General features: G+C 30.9%; 1 protein-coding gene across 1 annotated transcript; it reads left to right on the top strand.

The window, feature by feature from the left end:
- Positions 1–7,696: 7,696 nt before the first annotated feature.
- LOC124832565 (phospholipase A1-Igamma1, chloroplastic-like) lies at positions 7,697–11,467 on the top strand. The gene is made up of 2 exons (XM_047306801.2): positions 7,697–9,054; positions 10,905–11,467. The coding sequence occupies exons 1-2, from the start codon at positions 7,778–7,780 to the stop codon at positions 11,152–11,154; spliced, it is 1,527 nt and encodes a 508-aa protein (XP_047162757.1). The 5' UTR covers positions 7,697–7,777; the 3' UTR covers positions 11,155–11,467.
- The last annotated feature ends 9,055 nt before the right edge of the window (positions 11,468–20,522 follow it).

The raw sequence follows: 20,522 nt of genomic DNA, 5'->3' as shown, positions 1-20,522 counted from the left end.
AAAAAGGAGTTGATTTTCCCTAATCCTGAAGAAGCGGAGTTGTTGTCAGTGCAACAAGTGTTAAAGGAAGTCAAAGAAGGATCTTCGTGTTTCGTTATCTTGACTCATGTGGAAGTCGAGAAAAATGAACAAAATCTCGATGTTCCTATAGTTAATGAGTTTAGTGATGTGTTCCCAGAAGAAGTATCAGGACTGCCTCCTCAACGAGAAATAGAATTCTCCATTGATTTAATACCCGGAGCTGGACCAGTATCAGTAGCCCCATATCGAATGGCTCCGGCGGAGTTAATTGAATTGAAGAAGCAAATTGAAGAACTAATGGAGAAGCAATTTATTCGACCAAGTGTGTCACCTTGGGGAGCACCTGTACTCTTGGTAAAGAAGAAGGATGGAAGCTCTAGATTGTGTATCGACTACAGACAGTTGAACAAGCTAACCATCAAGAACAAATATCCTCTACCTAGGATTGATGATCTGCTGGACCAGTTGCATGGAGCTCAGGTGTTTTCAAAGATAGATCTCAGGTCTGGATATCATCAAATTTTGGTGAAGCCAGAAGATGTACAGAAGACCGCTTTTAGATCCAGATACGGACACTACGAGTATGTAGTTATGCCATTCGGTGTAACTAATGCTCCAGCTCTATTCATGGATTTCATGAACAGAATCTTTCAACCATTCCTAGATAAGTTTGTCGTAGTCTTTATAGATGACATACTTATCTATTCTAAGACTCAAGCAGAACATGTTGAACACTTAAGAACCATCCTTGGGATCTTGAGGGAGAAGAAATTGTATGCAAAGATGTCAAAATGCGAGTTTTGGATGCAAGAAGTGAAATTCTTAGGACATGTTATATCATCTCAAGGCATAGCGGTGGATCCAACAAAAGTTGAAGCAGTGTTGCAATGGGAAAGACCGAAGACTATAACAGAAATAAGGAGTTTTGTGGGATTAGCTGGCTACTATAGAAGGTTTATAGAGAATTTCTCTAGAATAGTAGCGCCTTTAACACAACTAACTCGTAAAGATCAACCTTTTGTCTGGACGGATAAGTGTGAGAAGAGTTTTTTGGAGCTGAAGCAGAAGCTGACTAGTGCACCGGTTTTGGTAATCCCTGAACCAAGTAAAAAGTTTGAAGTTTATTGTGATGCTTCTCATCAGGGATTAGGTTGTGTGCTCATGCAAGAAAGAAAAGTGGTGGCATACGCTTCAAGACAATTAAAAACTCATGAGAAGAACTACCCTACTCATGATTTGGAATTGGCAGCAGTGGTATTTTCCTTGAAGATTTGGCGGCACTATCTCTATGGAGCTCAATTTCAAGTATTCAGCGATCACAAAAGCTTGAAGTACTTATTCGACCAAAAGGAGCTGAATATGAGGCAAAGACGGTGGATGGAATTCTTGAAGGATTATGATTTTGAACTCCTATATCATCCAGGAAAAGCAAACGTGGTAGCCGATGCTTTGAGTAGAAAGGCAATTCATGTTTCTCATTTGATGATCAAAGAACAAGAGTTGGTGGAGAAGTTCAGAGATCTGAAGTTACAGATGGAGTTTGGAGAAGATTTCATTAGATGTAGTAGTCTGACTATATCTAGTGATTTTCTTATTTTAATTAAAGAGAAGCAATTGTCGGATCCTGGCTTGAAAAAGATAACAAAAATGATCGGTACAGAAAAGGCGAAAGAATTTAGGCTAGGATCTGATGATGTATTAAGATTCAGAAGTAGAATATGTGTACCAGACAATGCAGATATAAAAAGACTAATCTTTGAAGAAGGACACAAAAGTCGTTTTAGCATACATCCCGGTATGACTAAAATGTATCAAGATCTCAAGGAGTCCTTTTGGTGGCCAGGAATGAAGAAGGAAGTAGCACAATTTGTAGCGACTTGTTTAATTTGTCAGAAGGCAAAAGTGGAACATCAGAGACCTGGAGGATTGCTACAACAATTAGACATACCAGAATGGAAATGGGATAGCATTGCTATGGATTTCGTCACCCATTTACCACGGACAATAAGAGGTAATGATTCTATCTGGGTTATCATTGACCGATTGACAAAAACTGCTCACTTTTTAGCAATAAATCTGAGAATGTCGATGGCTAAGTTGGCACAACTGTACATAAAAGAGATAGTAAGATTGCACGGCGTCCCTTCAAGCATTGTGTCAGATCGAGACCCAAGATTCACTTCTAGATTCTGGCAAACTCTACAGGAAGCTATGGGCAGCAAGTTACGAATGAGTTCTGCGTATCATCCCCAAACCGATGGACAATCTGAAAGAACCATCCAATCGTTAGAAGACCTACTCAGAACGTGTGTATTGGATCATCTGGGTAGCTGGGATGAAGTACTTCCTCTAGTGGAATTCACCTACAACAATAGCTTTCATGCTAGTATTGGAATGGCACCTTACGAGACTCTGTATGGAAGACGATGTCGAACTCCTTTATGCTGGTACCAGGACGGTGAAAAGGCTCTGATAGGACCTGAATTACTACAACAGACCACAGACAAAGTAAAGTTGATACGAGAAAGAATGAAGGCTTCGCAGAGCAGACAAAAGTCCTATGCTGATCAAAGAAGGAGACCATTGGAGTTTGCAGTCGGAGATCATGTCTTTTTGCAGGTGACTTCAACTACAGGAGTAGGAAGGGCTCTTCGTTCGAAGAAACTTTCTCCTAAGTTCATTGGTCCATATCAAATTTTGAGAAGAATTGGGCCAGTCGCTTACGAGATGGCGTTACCTCCTCAGTTAGCCAAACTCCATCCAGTTTTTCACGTTTCTCAACTAAGAAAATATGTTCATGATCCTTCTCACATTTTAGAAGTAGAAGATATTGAAATCAGAGAGGATCTATCTGTAGAAGTGCAACCTGTTTGTATAGAAGACACTAAAACCAAAGAGCTTAGAGGGAAAACTATCAACTTAGTGAGAGTAGTTTGGGATAGAAAAACAGGTGACTCTACCTGGGAATTAGAAGATGATGTAAAACATTCTTATCCCCATCTTTTTTTGTGAAGTGTCGAATTTTCGAGGTCGAAAATTTTTGTTGTTGGGGAGAATGTAAGACCCATGAAAAATATTTAAATTTAATAAATAGTTTTTTTCAAAGTTAATAAAAGTATGGTAAAAAAAAAATAAATTAAAATTTATGATAGGTAACAATAATAATAATTTCAAAGGAAGGAGTTTAAAAATTTGAGAATTTATTTTAAAAGTTAAAAAAAATGAATGAATAGTAAATAGTAAATAGTAAATAGTGAATAGTGAATAGTGAATAGTGAATAGTTAAAAAAAAATATATTAAAATAAATTGTGGAAGAGGACACTCCACGTAGAATCAATTAATTAGAGATAAGAATGGTGAATAAAAAATAATTTTTGAATAGTAAAAATGAATAGTAAAAGTGAATAGTAAAAATGAATAGTAAAAATGAATAGTAAAAATTTTTTGGCTATAAATAGCCAAGAGGGGGAGGATGAAGATTTGCACCAAAATTCTAGGGAAATTGTGAGAGGAGAGAGTTGGAGGAAATTCTAGTTGAAGAGGGGAAATTCTGGAAGTTTCTGGAGAACGGTTTGAGAAGAGGAACCTAAGTCTGGAATAGAGGTAAGGGGAGTTACATTTTGTTTGGTATTATTTTGAGTCTTGTATATGTTGCTTTTGGTTGATCTTAAATCTTGAGTGTGAAGTATTTTGTTTCTGTATGATTTTGAATTTTTGATGAGAACTTGCTTTTGTGCTTAGATCCAAGTGTGATAGTTGTAAAATGTGATGTTGATTATGTTATGCATATGTATGCTATTAATTGCCTATGGATGGATTAGAAGTTGTCTAACCGGCTCTGCCAGATTCAACTTCTTGTTTCCCCATACTTTATATTGTTTTCCTTTTTCGTTTTTATTTTTGGAAGGATTAGAAGTTGTCTAACCGGCTCTGCCAGATTCAACTTCTTATTTCCCCAAACCTGTTATTATTCTTATTATTTAATTACATTGTATTCTTGGAAGGATGAGAAGTTGTCTAACCGGCTCTGCCAGATTCAACTTCTTGTTTCCCCATACTTTATATTGTTTTCCTTATTCGTTTTTATTTTTGGAAGGATTAGAAGTTGTCTAACCGGCTCTGCCAGATTCAACTTCTTATTTCCCCAAACCTGTCATTATTCTTATTATTTAATTACGTTGTATTCTTGGAAGGATGAGAAGTTGTCTAACCGGCTCTGCCAGATTCAACTTCTTGTTTCCCCAAGAGTTTTTATTAAGTTTATTTTAATGATTGTCAAACATTTGATTCTTCTCCGTTGACTATTTATAGTAAGATTTTATTATTGTTAATTTGTTTGTAATATATTTATCTTGTATGATTTCTGTGTTGAATGTATTTTATGATGTTGATATGAAATTATGAATCTGAACATGATATGAGTTTTATGAGGAGATTTTGTAATAGTATGACATGAGTTGAGGAAAATGAGCATGATATGAGTCTCATGGAGAGATTCTATATTGGTATGGTATTAGTGTATATGTTGATGTTGAGGGTCCTGTTGTTGGTGGTTATCCTAAAACTCTAATAATCTTCCAGTATCAATTAGAGAAGGATGTGTTATGTGGTGAGAGTAGTAGGAGGTTCTAGTCTATGTTTATAGACATTAATGGATTAACCTTGTGGGTGATATGATATATTATATTTGGCCAAAATTTTTGTTGTTGAAATCACCACAAGTGCATGACCACCCGAGACTTCCATCAACATTATATCCGGATAATAGAGTCTAGAATGATAATTGCATTTTACATGAATTTATGGTGAATGTATTACGTATAGCAATAGTGTAATGTTTTTCTTTGAATGTTGCATGGTAGCTCACCCTTACTTGTTTGTTTGTGCCGGAAAAATCTTATTTTTGCGATGATCGTATAATGTTTTTGTTACGGGAGCAGATGAGGGAACGACGTCTGAACCAATTCAAGTGAAGGAGGAAGCAGCAGAAAAATGAAGAATATTTTAAGAAAAAAAAAATAAAACATAAATAAAATTAAGAGTGTTTTATTTATGTGTGAAATTATAATGTATTTCTAGTGTGAACTATGTTACTCCTAAATGGAGGATTGTAATATTGTACGATGTTTTCTTTATTAATGAAATAAATTTGGGTGTGAGATGTTTTATATTTTGGGGTGTTACATATACTATTTTTTCATTCTTAATATTTCTATAATACTTTTTTCATTCTTATAATTTTATGTTTTTATAATTTCTAATTACTTGATCATTTAATAAATTATTAAAAAAATATTTACTAGCTGAGTCTAACAATAGATACTAAATTAACGTTAGACAAAAAGAATTATTATAATCTATTATAATTTAAGAAAAGAAGATATTAGTAAACTTATTTTATTACTCATTTTTATTTTGTTGACGAGTGTTATGAAAGTTGGTTTTTTAAAATATTACTAAATTTATTTACGTTTATTTTTTGTCATGACATGTGCATAAAATTTATTTACTCTTTTATCAATTTGTTTTAATTTTAAATTGATTTATACTAAAAATTGAAATATATATTTACACTATTTTTTTCATTCTTAATATTTCTATACTATTTTTTATTCATTCTTAATTTTATGTTTTTATAGTTTCTAATTATTTGGTCATTTAATAAATTATTAAAAAATATTCATTAGATAAACAAACACAATGCTAATACTAGACAAAAAGAATGTTATAATCTATTATAATTTAAGAAAAGAAGATATTAAGAAACTTACCTTATTACTCATTTTTATTTTGTTGACCAGTGTTTTAAAAGTTGGTTTTTTTAGAACATTACGAAATTATTTTTTTATTTACATTTATTTTTTTTGTCATATGTGCATAAATATTATTTACTTTTTTACCATTTTTTTAAAATTGATTTAGGATTTATTTTTAAATAAATGAGTCTAACCAGAGATATAACAATGGACTAAAATAATCTATTATAATTTATGAAAAGAAGATTAGATAATTTACCTTATTACTCATCTTTATTTTTGTTGATGAGTATCCTAAAAGTTGTGTTTTTAGTACCTTACTAAATTGCTTTTTATTTATATTTATTTTTTTGTCACATTAGCATAGAAATTATTTACTCTTTTATCCATTTGTTTTATTTTTAAATTTATTTATCTTAAAAATTAAAAAATATTTTTATACTATTTTTTATTTTGAATATTTCTATATTATTTTTTTATTCTTCATTTTATGCTTTTATAATTTCTATTTTTGGTCATATAATAAATTATTAAAGAATATTTATTAGATAAGTCTATCAACTATATGAACATTAAACAAAAATAATTTATTATAATCTATCTATTATAATATAAGAAAAAAAGATATTATAAAATTTACCTTATTATCAATTTTTATTTTGTTGGCAAGTATAATTTTTAAGTACATTATTAAATTAATTTTTTTTTATATTAATTTTTTTTCACATGCAGATATTTACTTTTTTTATTGATTTATTTCATTTTTAAATTGATTTACGCTAAAACTAGAAATATCTTTATATTATATTCTTTACATTCTTAATATTTGTATACTATTTCTTTCCTTTAATTTATTCTTTTTTAATTTTCAATTACTTTATCATGTAATAAATTATTAAAGAATATTTATTAGATGGATTTAACAATAAAAACTAGACAAAACATTAGAAAAAAATAATATATTATAATATAAGAAAATAAGATACTAGAAAATTTACCTTACTATTTCTCTTTATTTTGTTAACCAGTCTAAGAATACATTAATTAGATAACTAAAGGAAAAAATATTAGACAAATTTTTCGATATATTAATTAGACAAGTTTAATAATACAGATTAGATGAATAATTCATATATTGATTAGACAACATTAGACAATTATTTCCACTCACAAATAATATGAGTTTATTAATACACATTAGTTAAATTGTTCATATTCTGGTTATATTAGTATAGCGAAAAATATTATATGAGTATAAATACACATTAGATGAGTGTTTCCATACATTGATAGCCATGTATAGCAAAAAAATTTAGATGAGTGTTTCCATATATTGATATAGATGAGTCATTTTATACATTGATTAGATGAGTCTAAGAATATACATTAGACAAGTTTGTTTGTACATTAATTAGAGGATGATACATGTTTATTTTTACACATTATATGAGTTTATTAATAAACATTAGATTATTCTATCCTTACAAATCATTTAATATGTATTAAACAAGTTTGTCAATACTCTGGTCCAATAATACACATTATACTACTTTATTTATATTTTTAGAAAGTCTACTTTACATATTTATCTATATGTCCTTTATATTTTAAAATTTAATCTATATTTTTACGCTTATTTTTTCTTTTATATTTTTACAAAGTGTACTATTTATAATTTTAGAAACATATTGACTTTTTAATCTATAAATAATTTTTCATATTAATTCTATTCATAACTTAAAAATATTTTTTTTCAACCTCTAAATCTCTTTAAATAAACTCACAAATAACTATATACATGTTTTAATAATAAAACCCACTTTCCAATCCAATATTCTCCAAATCCACGAGGTTGTACACACCTATATTAATAATATTTTATTGAAAATATTTCTAGGGTATGAATAGTTTATATAAAGTTGTTAAAAACATTTTTCTTATTATATAAAAGCAGGAGGTATAATTTTCTTTGTTGACAGAAGGCTTCTTCCTCAAGAACATGGCCATGGCTGGTCCTTCACTCTCAAACATGTTCTTTCCCTTCCCCAAAACGCGCCAACTTACTTTCCCATTACCCCGATCCAAATTCCAAACACCTCTCACACGAACCCAAAACTCAATCAAACTAGCCACACGTGAGAACTCCTCAAGCTCCACCGTTAGAGACCAAGAACAGGAGGAAGCAACATCGCGTCACACGCATAACCACAACTACAAACCAAAGCTAGAGGAACACCTCAATCGCCTCCCTGAAGCCTGGCGCCAAATCCAAGGAGAGGACGACTGGGCCGGGCTTCTGGAGCCCATGGACCCGCTCATGCGGATGGAAATGATCCGCTACGGCGAGATGGCTCAGGCCTGCTACGACGCCTTCGACTTCGACCCCTTCTCCAAGTACTGCGGCAGCTGCAGGTTCACGCCCCACAACTTCTTCTCCTCCCTCGAAATGCCACGCGTCGGCTACACCGTCACGCGCTACCTTTACGCAACCGCCAACATCAACCTCCCTAACTTCTTCAAGCACTCGCGCTGGTCTAAGATGTGGAGCAAGCACGCCAATTGGGCGGGCTACGTCGCAGTTTCCGACGACGCCATGACCAGCCGTCTCGGCAGACGCGACATCGTCATAGCGTGGCGCGGCACAGTCACGTGCCTCGAGTGGGTGGCGGACCTCATGGATTTCCTGAAACCAATCTCCTCAAACGGGATCTCGTGTCCTGATGAGACGGTGAAGGTGGAGTCAGGATTTGTAGATCTTTACACGGATAAAGAAGAGAGTTGCGGTTACTGCAAGTTCTCGGCGCGGGAACAGGTTTTGACGGAGGTGAAGAGATTGCTGGAGATTCATAGCGAGGAGGAAGTGAGCATTACGATAACAGGGCATAGTTTGGGGAGTGCGTTGGCGATTTTGAGCGCGTATGATATTGTGGAGACGGGAGTGAATGTTATGAGGGATAGTAGGGGTGTGGCGGTTACGGTGATGTCGTTTTCGGGGCCGCGGGTGGGGAACGTGAGGTTTAAGGAGAGGTTGGAGAGGCTGGGGGTGAAGGTGTTGAGGGTGGTGAACGTGCATGATGTGGTGCCGAAGGTTCCCGGAGTTTTGTTTAACGAGAACTTGCCGGCGGCGGTGATGAAGGTGGCTGAGGGGCTGCCGTGGAGCTACTCGCACGTTGGGGTGGAGCTGGCGCTTGACCACATGAAATCGCCGTTTCTGAATCCCAACGGTGATGCAGTCTGTGCCCATAACTTGGAAGCTCTTCTGCATCTTCTGGACGGGTCAGTTTCATCTTTCAAACCCTTTTCTGCATTATAAGCTCTTCTGCTATGATTTCTGTGCTGTTTTCCTGAACCAACCTATAAGGGTAGAATAAATCATGCGAGTTATGTTGCATATGTAATCTGCAACGGGGGTGGTAGACGACATCATATCATATGCGTGTCTTTTGCTAGTTTTTTTATTTATTTATATTATTATTATTATTATTATTATTATTATTATTATTGATTATGAACTATTTGGAATATAGTCATATTTTATGTGCAATTTTTTGGTTGCCCTTATATCTATCTAAATGTTTTTTTAAATCAATTAATTGAATTTGTTTATTAAATTATCAAATTAAAATCTAAATAAAATTTTTAGAGTTAAATATATTTGTAATCTTTTAACTGAGACGGAAAATTAGTATCAAAATTTTGATATATTTTGATGTTAAACTTAAAAAATCAATTAATATAATTTTCTCAGTCTAATAATCTTAAAATTTTTTAATGTTAAATAGTGTTTCATATTCATATTTGATTTAGAAATGAGTGAAATTGTAGAACCAATTTAAAAGTTGTTTATGTTTAAAGCGGATCCGAGGTCTTTACTCCACTTGCTTCCTCTCTTCCTATGTAAACGCTCAAGTTAGTGGGGTGTCTTCCAAGGTCTCCAATCAAATCAAATGTACCTGATCATTAGTGCTGTATTTATAGGCTTTGTAATCATCCGGCCCATTGGACGTCATTTAATGCCCTTTAATGCAATAAATCTTGTGTCTAATCATTCGCTAACGTCTTTATATCCGGCATAATGTGCCCGATATTACCCATTAATTGGCTATAAATGTCTTTCGCACGATATAGGAGTTACTCACCATTAATACACATTAATGCCATTAATCGCCTTCCGATCGGTTATTTACTGCTGCATTGATCACCTCCAGTGGATCGTCCTCAACGCCCAGTACCGATCGTCCACCTTATATAGTACAAAAGTCAACCTAAAACATGATTTGACACATAAAATAATTTAATGCAATTAGGTGAAAAAATTATATTTATTTATTTTTAAAGTTTGATATTTATACTGTATCAAAATTTAGAATAATAGTAAATTTTAATTTTGCTTTAGAAACTAAAACCATATTTAAGAAACAAAAAATTAAAAATAAAATATATTAGTTTTAATTTGAGATTACATTGAAATAAAATCAAAGCACATGGTACGATTGCAAATATTTGTATTGAAAACTTGTGTTGTCGGTTGAGAAAGAAGGTATAGTTGGCAATATAGTATGATATAGCACGTTTTGTGAAGAAGAATAAATAACATAATATATTAGTTGTAACTTACGTCGCTATTAGGTGAGATAGGGAGAGATTTTAGAGGGCATTGATTATTTTAAGAAGCAATAACTGATGATGATGATGATATGAACAACCTAATACATAACGTCAGTGACAAGAATTAATAGTGATTCAGTTGAGGGAAAGGGATATATTGGTATTATAAAAGGACTGGATCAATATTTGAATTAATTAGTGATGAACATTTTTGTTGGTCTTCATATAGATATGTATTATGGTAATAAATTAGATAAGAATGGGACCATATGCATCATAAATTACTAGATAGTGGCATTGCCATCCATGAATTTCATTATTGGAGAAGTTGAAGCTATATTGAATATATACTAGCAAGGACAAAATACTTGTTTTTTTTTTTATTTGACTGCTTTCTTGGAAGCTCGGTATAAGTTGTTAATTTCGTGTTTACATTGCCAGTAATAGTTGTTTGGTCAAACCTAAGAAACATGTATTCTTACAACCATGAAGCAAGTGAAATGGTTGATGATGTGCAGATACCATGGAAAGGGTGAAAGATTCGTGCTAGCGAGTGGAAGAGATCCAGCACTGGTGAATAAAGGATGTGACTTCCTGAAAGACCATCACATGATTCCACCAAACTGGAGGCAAGATGCGAACAAGGGCATGATGAGGAGCAATGATGGACGCTGGATTCAGCCTGAACGACCAAACCTTGACCTTCATCCTCAAGATATGCATCACCATCTCACCCAACTCGGTCTCACCAATTCATCTCATGCATGATGCTTCCATGCATATCCTCATCATTCATCATTAATCATTCATCATATATATAAAACTCTCACTTAAAATAAACACAAGATCATAATTAATTACCACCTTGTAAGATACCTTGTCCTAGTTTTTCTTCAAATACTGAACACTTCTCAAAGTTGGTTTGCAATGTTCATCATTTTGTTTAGTCTCATTTATGAAGGGTGTGTATTGTTAAGGATCAGGTAGATCTCATAACTCATAAAAAGTGTTATATATATCCAGGAATCCTAATTGCTTTAGCTCCCAACCATCCAAATTCATGTTGGATTTGAGGTATCTATTAGGTTATGTTATGTTAGTAGTAATTAAATTATTTACTATTTTTTTGTTTATTTATTTTATTGTCATTCATATTATAGGATAAGATTCTTCATTCAAATTAAAGACTTGTTCTTCATCATTGGATCATTGGATTATTAAAGACAAAATATTATTAAAGAAAATTAAACATTATTTTCTGGTATGCATAATTTATCTACAATAGATCCATTTTTTCGTTGTGCATGTTAAAAATGCACTTTTTAACCTTCAATTCTTATCAAAATCAGTTTTTTTTGGTAATTTTATGCTGCTGATTTGTTATTGTTTTTTAATTCAATATAGATGTAATGATGATTAAATGTGATGAATAAGTTCATTACGCTGTTTTAATTCTTTAGACGAATCAAAAAAATTGCAAAATTATATTTTTTTTCTTGGGCATTTTATAAATATGATTGATCGTGCATCCAATATATTAAATTTCACAAAAATTTACATAAAAATGGTTTATAATTTTGTCCACAAAAATTTTAGGGAAGGTTTGAAATTTTTATTGAACTAATTTTTCTTTTTAAGTTTCATATCGTTTTTATTTATTTATTTTTAATGCTATTTTGAGGAAGTTATTAATGGCGATTAATTAATTAATTACTAAAAGTAATATATAAATTAGATTTATATATATATATATATATATATATATATATATATATATATATATATATATAGCAATTAATTATACAATTGTAATTACTATAAAACATTCCAAATTTTTAATAGTATTAATATTATTATAGAATTGATCACACATCAATGAAATTAGAACACTCTAAATAAAAGTATATATGAACTATTACCGCTATCTAGGTATAATTATAAAGTATAACATGTACTAAAAAAAGTCAAATAAATCTGAAATCAACAAGATAACTTTACACTAGAAAGATAAGTGTAGCTAAATGTTATCCAAAAGGAAATATATATACATATATAATTACAAGATTAACAAGATAAGAAACTAAATCTACTCTTTTGCTGCATCTCTACCACCTAACAATTGATTTAACGAAAGCTCCTCATATGCTTGCATCATAAAGATAATTATGGCAATCATGTGAAATAAGCAAACACAAACACAAAAAACATGGTAAGCTATTGTTATTAAAGAATGAACATATAATCAATTACAACAATGGTTTATAAGTCAATTATAAACCACTAACAATATTCATACACACTTCTTCCTCTAACTCTAGACTGACCATCCAGATACATGTATTGATTTCAAACTATAGAAGTTATGCCTTTGAGGTGGAACAACAAAAACTTCCTCAACAACAATCACCACACTCCAAGGTTAATCCTTTCAAGCATCTATGACCAAACAATTAACCAATAGACTAAGGACCTTCTGCTACTCTCCACCACATAACTATCATTATCTTCTTAAGACTAGAAGTTATTGAAAGCGTCAAAATAACTCTAATTAATAGCATCCCATATCAATACATACACTTACACAAAATCATTTTAAGGACTTCTCTTTGAAATCCCTATAACCATATTTCACATCCTTTACATAGATTTATTCCATACCATCATATAGTTGAAGTTGCATTACTGCACATAAGACTGATATCATACCATATACATTCAGATTCATAAGAGAAATGAAAGTAGAATCCACCTAGGCAGAACAACTAGTCGCCCAACGCCTGAAATCCTGGCACCCAGCGAGCCCTAGCTCACCCAGCGAGCAATTTCACTCGCCCGACGAAAGTGAAAACAAGGAGCTCCCACAGCCCATCGAAGGAGCTCGCTCAGCCCCTGAAACTCACTGTCAAAATCCTATTTACTCGCCCAGCGAGCTGTTTGCTCGTTCACCCACTTTGCATAATTTTGCAACACTCCAAATATGCCAAAATAACACTCCTTCAACCTCACATCTCCTATCCTATGCCCTTCTACCAACTTCTAATTGGTATTCTAAGCTACAATAAACCTATTCAAATATATATAATCTAATCCAAACAAATTTTAACTCATTCTACCATAGAACTTCCATTCAAAATCAACTAAAATGTTACTTTAACAACCATAAATCATTTCTACCAATTCTTACTCATAAGTAAGCTAGTTAGGAGTCTGAACAAGTCCAAAATGACCTAAAAACAAACCTCAAGTTCTCCACTTTGCCTCAGATCTTTTACTTCTAAAACTCACTACTCAAAACCTCTAAAATACCTCTAAAACCATTCAAATTGCAACTAATTGATTATCACTTTGTCCTAACTTATATATCTACCTACTCATAACTCAAACAAGTTCCAAATGACTACAAGACAGGCCCTAAAGTCTAGTTCTCCCTCTTTGACCACTGTTAAAAAATTTCACCTATCAAAACCTTTATTTTAGACCAAGATGGCCTATGATTTCACATAAACCTTTCTTCTCAACATCTCATCCACTTGACACCACTAACCTCACAATAACAGAATTCATGACAATCACTCAAATCCAAACAAATCATAAAAATACACCAACATCATTCAACCAAGTAGCATCATTCCAAAATACTTAATACTTAATAACAATCAATTTTTAACATAAAAACAACATGCATTAGTTTCATATACTACCAAATATCATTTCATACTTAATAATTCAATTAAAAGAAAACACTAACTTCCCTTACCTTATCAGAATATCTACCAAGCTCTACACAGTGCTCTACCCTTGCTTCGAGTCCAAGGAATCCTAGGAACACATACAAATCATCGAATTTTGATCAAAGTGGGTCCTTAGGAGCTTTGATCAATAAAGAACTAGAAAGGAGGGATGAACGACACATGCGAGAAACTTTTGTCGCCTGCATCTAAACTACAAATTTAAGAAAATTAGTAGAAAATTATTTGTTCTAGAAAGAAAACTGATCGGATGATGATGGAGAATATATTGTTGTGATCTCTTAGGATTTTTCTGATCGTCAACCAATTGATCAAGGAGTAAGAAATCGTAGAAAGAAGAAAAATGGAACTTAGAGAAAGAGTTCTAGAGATGTGGTACGTGTTTTAAATAATGAGACGAGTTTATGAATTTTTAATTATATTATTGAATTATTTTAATATTTAAACTACTTGGTCTCATTATTTTAAATATCTATCAACTCTAATACTCTATTTTCTAGGTTCTTACATATATAATTATCAATTTCATACTATAAAATTAAATGCTTCAAGATATTAATCTATTTTTATTTATTTAACTCTAAAAAAAGTTTCTATAAGATACATTCAATTTAAGAACATGTTAATTATTAATTTAAAGAGACGACCTTGTTACCAAGTGACTCTGTAATTAAAAGGACTAAAAATACATTTGATGTAATATTAAAAGAAAAGTTAATTTTTCACTCATTGCCTAAACAACAACCCACGGAGTATAAAGATTAATTAAATTATCCTTGTAGGAACAACTTGACAAGCAGGGCTACTAGTTATTATTTTCTTTTTTAATAATATTGTATGTAATACATTTGTCTTAAAATTATAAATGTGTGTTAGAATCACCCAACAGAATAATTGCGTTAGGATAAAATAAAGAAGGGAATTGAATTGATTTTTTTAATAAAATTATGCTTTTATTTTATTTTTTTACTTTTTTATAAAGTGACCTCATAATTAAAAATGATTCCTTAAATAATAACAAAAAAGTAAAGAGTATAGGAAAATGAGATTTACACAAGTAATTTTATACTCGCGTAGATTAAAAGACTCAATATCTAGTTGTTAACCACTAAAGAAGATTAACAAATTACTAAAATAAATTATAACTTGCATTCCCAAATAAGATATAGTTTAACTACAAATTATTATATACATATTTGAATTTGTAAGTAAAGTAGTGTTAAAATTTGAGTTATATGAATTTTTTTGTAGGTAATAGTAAAAAAATTATCTACCGATTTTCCATATGTAATATTGGGGTTCTATAGTGGAAATTTTTCTAAAGATACGATCCATAGGTAAGTAAAACATAAGCAACCCCTTATTTTGTAATTTGCACTTTGACCACTAATGAATTGAAGGTTTCACGTGCTTGATCTATGTATGTTTTCCCATATTTTTTTTCTTGTGCTTTCTTTGCATGATTACATTAGCATATATTTCCAGGAATTTGAGAGAGATGTTCAAATTAGATGTTGCATGATGTCCATTTAGTTCACATTGTAGTATAGACGATTGTTGCTTAACTTTTGCAATTTACTCTTGCACAGAGTTTTACTCAGTCATTCGAATGGTACTGGAGATGAAAAATTAGTGCGTAATCATCGAGTGTTGTCTCAAGGATGGGTTGATAAACCTACGAAGAATCCAACAAAGATATAGTTGGAAACCAATATTTTTCCAATATTCAGGTTAGGGAGGTCTGTAATTCTAAAAGGCGTTTTCCCTCTACTCTATTGCTTTTATTTTATTTTATTTTTGTTGCTTTTCATCATGATGAAGAAGATGATAAAAGATTTTGAAATGAAGAGTAGAAAGAAGATGAAAAACAACATAAATTATTTTGTACTTACAGGAACTTTAATCATTATTGTTACTGTGTTAGAAACTTTTGTTTGAATATTGTTAGAGATTAGACTATGTTACATTAGTAACTTTCTCGTAAGGTTGGATTTTGTTTATCTAATATAGTTTGATTTTATAATGTTTGGTTTTACGAGAGAGTTAAATTTAGATAAAGAATATTTTATGTTAATTACTTGATGCTATTTATTATGTTTGTAATGATCTTACCAGTGAAACATTATATATAAACTGAGCACGTTAGTTATGGATTTATCTATAAATAATTATGTATTCGTAAGTAATTACATATGAATTTATTCATAAATAATTACATACAAATTGATATGTAAATAATTAATTACGAATTATCTATTTATATATAATTATCTATGGATAACTTTGTATGTAGTTACTTACGAATTTTTTCGTAGATAATTTATTTACTGATAAATTTGTGATAACGGTTGTTACGATCATTTTATTTATACATTTTTATTTGTAGGTAATTCATAAGTAACATAATATTACTTACGAATTTTTTGCGTTACCTACGAATTTTTGTTATAGATAATGAGTTTTTTTTCTTGTAATGATAATTTTGGTTTAGAAAACACCTCTTTTGAAGACACTAAGAGATAAACAACATCTTCCTTGAATCACACAAGAAATGAAATATCTCCTTTGAGTTACACAAAAGCTGAACATTTTTTTCTAGTAACTATAACAACACTCAAGAACACACTTAGTGAAAGTTATTGCTCTACCAACACTAGGTCTTACAAAGTCTCTTTTGACAAACACAAAGAGTTTCTTTCGCAGTCTCAGTTTTAAACTTCTGAAAGAAAATTTATTTTAGAAACTAGGTTTAGGAAAAATATATAGACTCTCTCTTTTGAAAATTAGGTCAAGAAACTGAAGAGTCAAGTTGTAATTGTCGCTGATAATCAATTATTTCAAGAGATAATCGATTATCATAGAAACTTTTCAAAATACTTTTTTCTAATGTGATAATTAATTACCATAAGGTGATAATCGATTATCATAGAGACTTTTCTAGGAAATCAAAATTCATTTGAATAATCGATTACCACTATAGTTAATTGATTATCAAAGAGATTTTTTAAATTATTTAAAGCTTTCCTGAGTGATATTGTGCAAGGCTGCTTTGTGACTCTTTAAACTAACTCTTACACACAATTTTGTTCATGACAAGACGTATTACAAAAGTTTAATTTCCAAACATACTAAATCACAAGTCTTCCAATATCTTTTGTATGTTTGCGTTCTTGAACTTATTTTTGTCATCATCAAAATATCTTAACTATATGTAACTACACCTAGCGCCTCACTCATACTTCGTAGTTTTTACTAAGCTCTAGCACTTAGTCTACTATTTTACTTAATATTTTTCGGGTCCTTATAATGTTTTGATGAAGACACATCCTTTGAAATAAAATGTTCTCCATTCTACAAATCATACAACTTTCATCCTTTATTTATGAACATATAATCCATAAAAAATACATTTTTGACTCAAGTTGGTAAATTTGTTTTTGTTCCAATTCTTGCAATGGACATATAGCATAAACATATTTTTTTTCAATATATTCATAAGAAGGTATCTATCCTTATAACATCTAAATTATGTTTTCATCCAAGAGAGCTATTAGTCAAATATCCAATTGTAAAAACATATTTACCCAAAACCTTAATAGGTAAGTTTGCTTGAAAGCATAAAGCTCTTGCTAAATTAAAAATATGATGATGTTTAATTTTGTTGAGGTGTCCCATCATAAAAAGTTTGATGCGAAATTTCATGTTTAACAAAAATAATCCTTCAAAATAACTATAATAATAAGTATATCTAAAATAACTAAATATAACCATAAGACAACCAAAAAAAAACTCTACAATGTCATCGTTTTCCATCAAAGATGCTTCAACACCTATCCCTCATATGCTCATGTCAATAACATGATCATCGTAAAAGAAATAAAGAATACACAAAAGACAACAAAAGTGACAACATGATAAGTTAGTGTTCAAAAGAAAACATCATTAGTGTTAAAGATAAAATCGCCTATGTGCCCAAAAGCTTTCATGTTTTGAAGTTTAATGAAATAACATTAAAACGGGATAATAATCAAAAAACAACTTAGGATGAAAACACAAGACTTAGAGCTTGAATCCCAAACATAGAAAACATAGGAAACTTAGGTAAACACTTAGGTCATAGGAAATAGAAAAGCATCTATGTTAAAACACTCAGACGCATGACTTAATGATGTTCTGCCTAAAAGTGTCCAAGAGAGATTAAGTTAAACGCTCAATGATTGTAATACCTTGAACAGGTATACAACCTCTCTCGAAAACAAAATAAATCGAGACAATGTCTCTGACAAAATATATTAAAAAAACTTAATGATTAAAATGTGTAAGAAAGCTTAAGCAAGCTAAACGATATCTATCTAAAAAGATACAAAAGCCAAAGAAGTGTTTACTTGACTAAACGATGTCATGAGTTTAACAAATATCTCATCTTATGATGAAGTATATATCTATGCTTGGTATCCTTAGAGAAAAACACTTAATCAAAAAATGTTACCCAACTATAGAAAATCAAAAAACACTTTATTGTTTCGAGCAAACATTAAATGACATTAAATGTTCAACATTCAAAAACAACAAAAATGATAAGAAAAGACATATATGTTGCATGCACAGTTTACTCTAATTTTGTAGATAAGCTATACTACAAGCATTCATGGTGCTACAGATCAAATATAAAAAAGTGAACGTTAGAGACAAAGAAGATATTCACAAAATGTTCATCACTTGAAGCAAAGTCTAAAAAGATCATACAACCTACTTCAAGCAAAGGACTGAAAAAGAACGTATGCTCTGACAAAATTGACTTACACAACGACTGCTGTAAAAAGAAGAAAGAGAAAACACAAGAATCAAGACTTTAAACTACAAACTCAATCTCACAGACATATAACCATGAAGCCTATAAATAAAAGATCTCTCAAAAACAAAATCAAGAGAATAATAAAAGAGCATAAGAAAAGAAAAACTTACAACGACATATTCAACCTGAAAAAGAGAGGAGAAAGAACTCAAGAAAAAGAGTACATCTAAGCTGAAGAAAAGATAAAAGAAGAGAAAAAGAGAAAGAAATACTCTTAAGCTTCATAGTCATATTGCTTACGATTGTAAGAGAGAAGAGAGAAAACACTTGCGAGTATTTAGACTGTTTTGTATTGTAATCAAATCCTCTCTGTGAGAGATATAGTCTGAACTACTTGTAAGCAATCGTTAACTGAACTATGTTTAAGTTAAGGAATCTTAACAAGGTTGTTGAGTACCAAAATTGGTATGAATACTTAAAGAAAATCTCGGCAAGGTTGCTGAGTATACCAGGAGTAATGCTAATACTCATTTGTAATCGGGTGAAGATTATAGTGGAACCCTCTACAGAGGAGACTAGACATAGCTCAGTTAAAGTGAACTAGTATCAAATCTCTTGTGCAATTATATCTTCTCTTACTTAAAGAATCATCTTGTAAAAACCTGCAGTTGTGCTTTATTTCTAAATACAAGAATCTTCTAAGCTAAACGATTTATTTCATAAAGGAAGTTCTTAACAAAATGCTGCAATATATATTCTGAATAGCACGCTAAAAGCAGTTATTGAAAAATCCTATTAAATCGAGCCTACGATTATTTAAAAGAAGATTTCAATAACTCGATTACATGCTATATCAAAAGGGTTGCGAAAAGTTTTCATTAATACTATTCAACCCCTTTCTAGTGTTTTCAGGTACTTTAATTAGCTCATTTAATCATATCAAATACTAGATAAATATTTATAAAGTATTAGAAACTAAAAACATATATACACTTGAATTTAGACTCAATTATCAATATACATGCTTTAACATAAGATCTCATTATATATGTGCATTCGTAGTAGTATTTATACTCTACATAATCATAAACATAAGAGTTATTATCCTAGTACTCACGATGTTAATCTTTCACACCTAAAATCAAAAGTATGACCTCCCACCATTTTCTCCCCTACCTCGTTCATCTTTATATGAGTTGAATGATTAATAATATATCACGATATCTCATTTATGAAATTTCATATGTCAAACATACATTAAACAATCACCAAAACATAAAATTTCTCTTTAAAATTCTCTCAATAACCAAATCACACATCAACATAATTATATATATATATATATATATATATATATATATATATATATATATATTTTCACACAGTCATATATTCATCAACAATGTCAAAAATGATACAAGTTTATACCAAACAACAAAAACATACAAGTACATAATAAAAGAAAATAGAAAAAAATGATAAAAGATGGAAGAAGGTGAAAAAAAAATTACAAAAAAAAAGTTATAAATAAAATTATAGAGATAGAAAATAATCTAGTATTCATTGTGACACCTAATATCTCACACTGCATT

This window comes from Vigna umbellata, chromosome 8 (genome assembly GCF_029865625.1).
Source record: "Vigna umbellata cultivar VRB3 chromosome 8, Vumbellata_1.0, whole genome shotgun sequence".
Classification (NCBI taxonomy): Eukaryota; Viridiplantae; Streptophyta; class Magnoliopsida; order Fabales; family Fabaceae; genus Vigna; species Vigna umbellata.
The sequence above is the reverse complement of the archived record's forward strand: the minus strand, read 5'-3'. Positions and strand labels throughout refer to the sequence as shown.

Bases quoted from the DNA above. Each gene is read 5' to 3' on its own strand.
- LOC124832565 (XM_047306801.2), top strand. From the start codon at position 7,778: ATGGCCATGGCTGGTCCTTCACTCTCAAACATGTTCTTTCCCTTCCCC. The intron at 9,055-10,904 runs GTCAGTTTCATC...GATGATGTGCAG, and splicing joins CTTCTGCATCTTCTGGACGG to ATACCATGGAAAGGGTGAAA.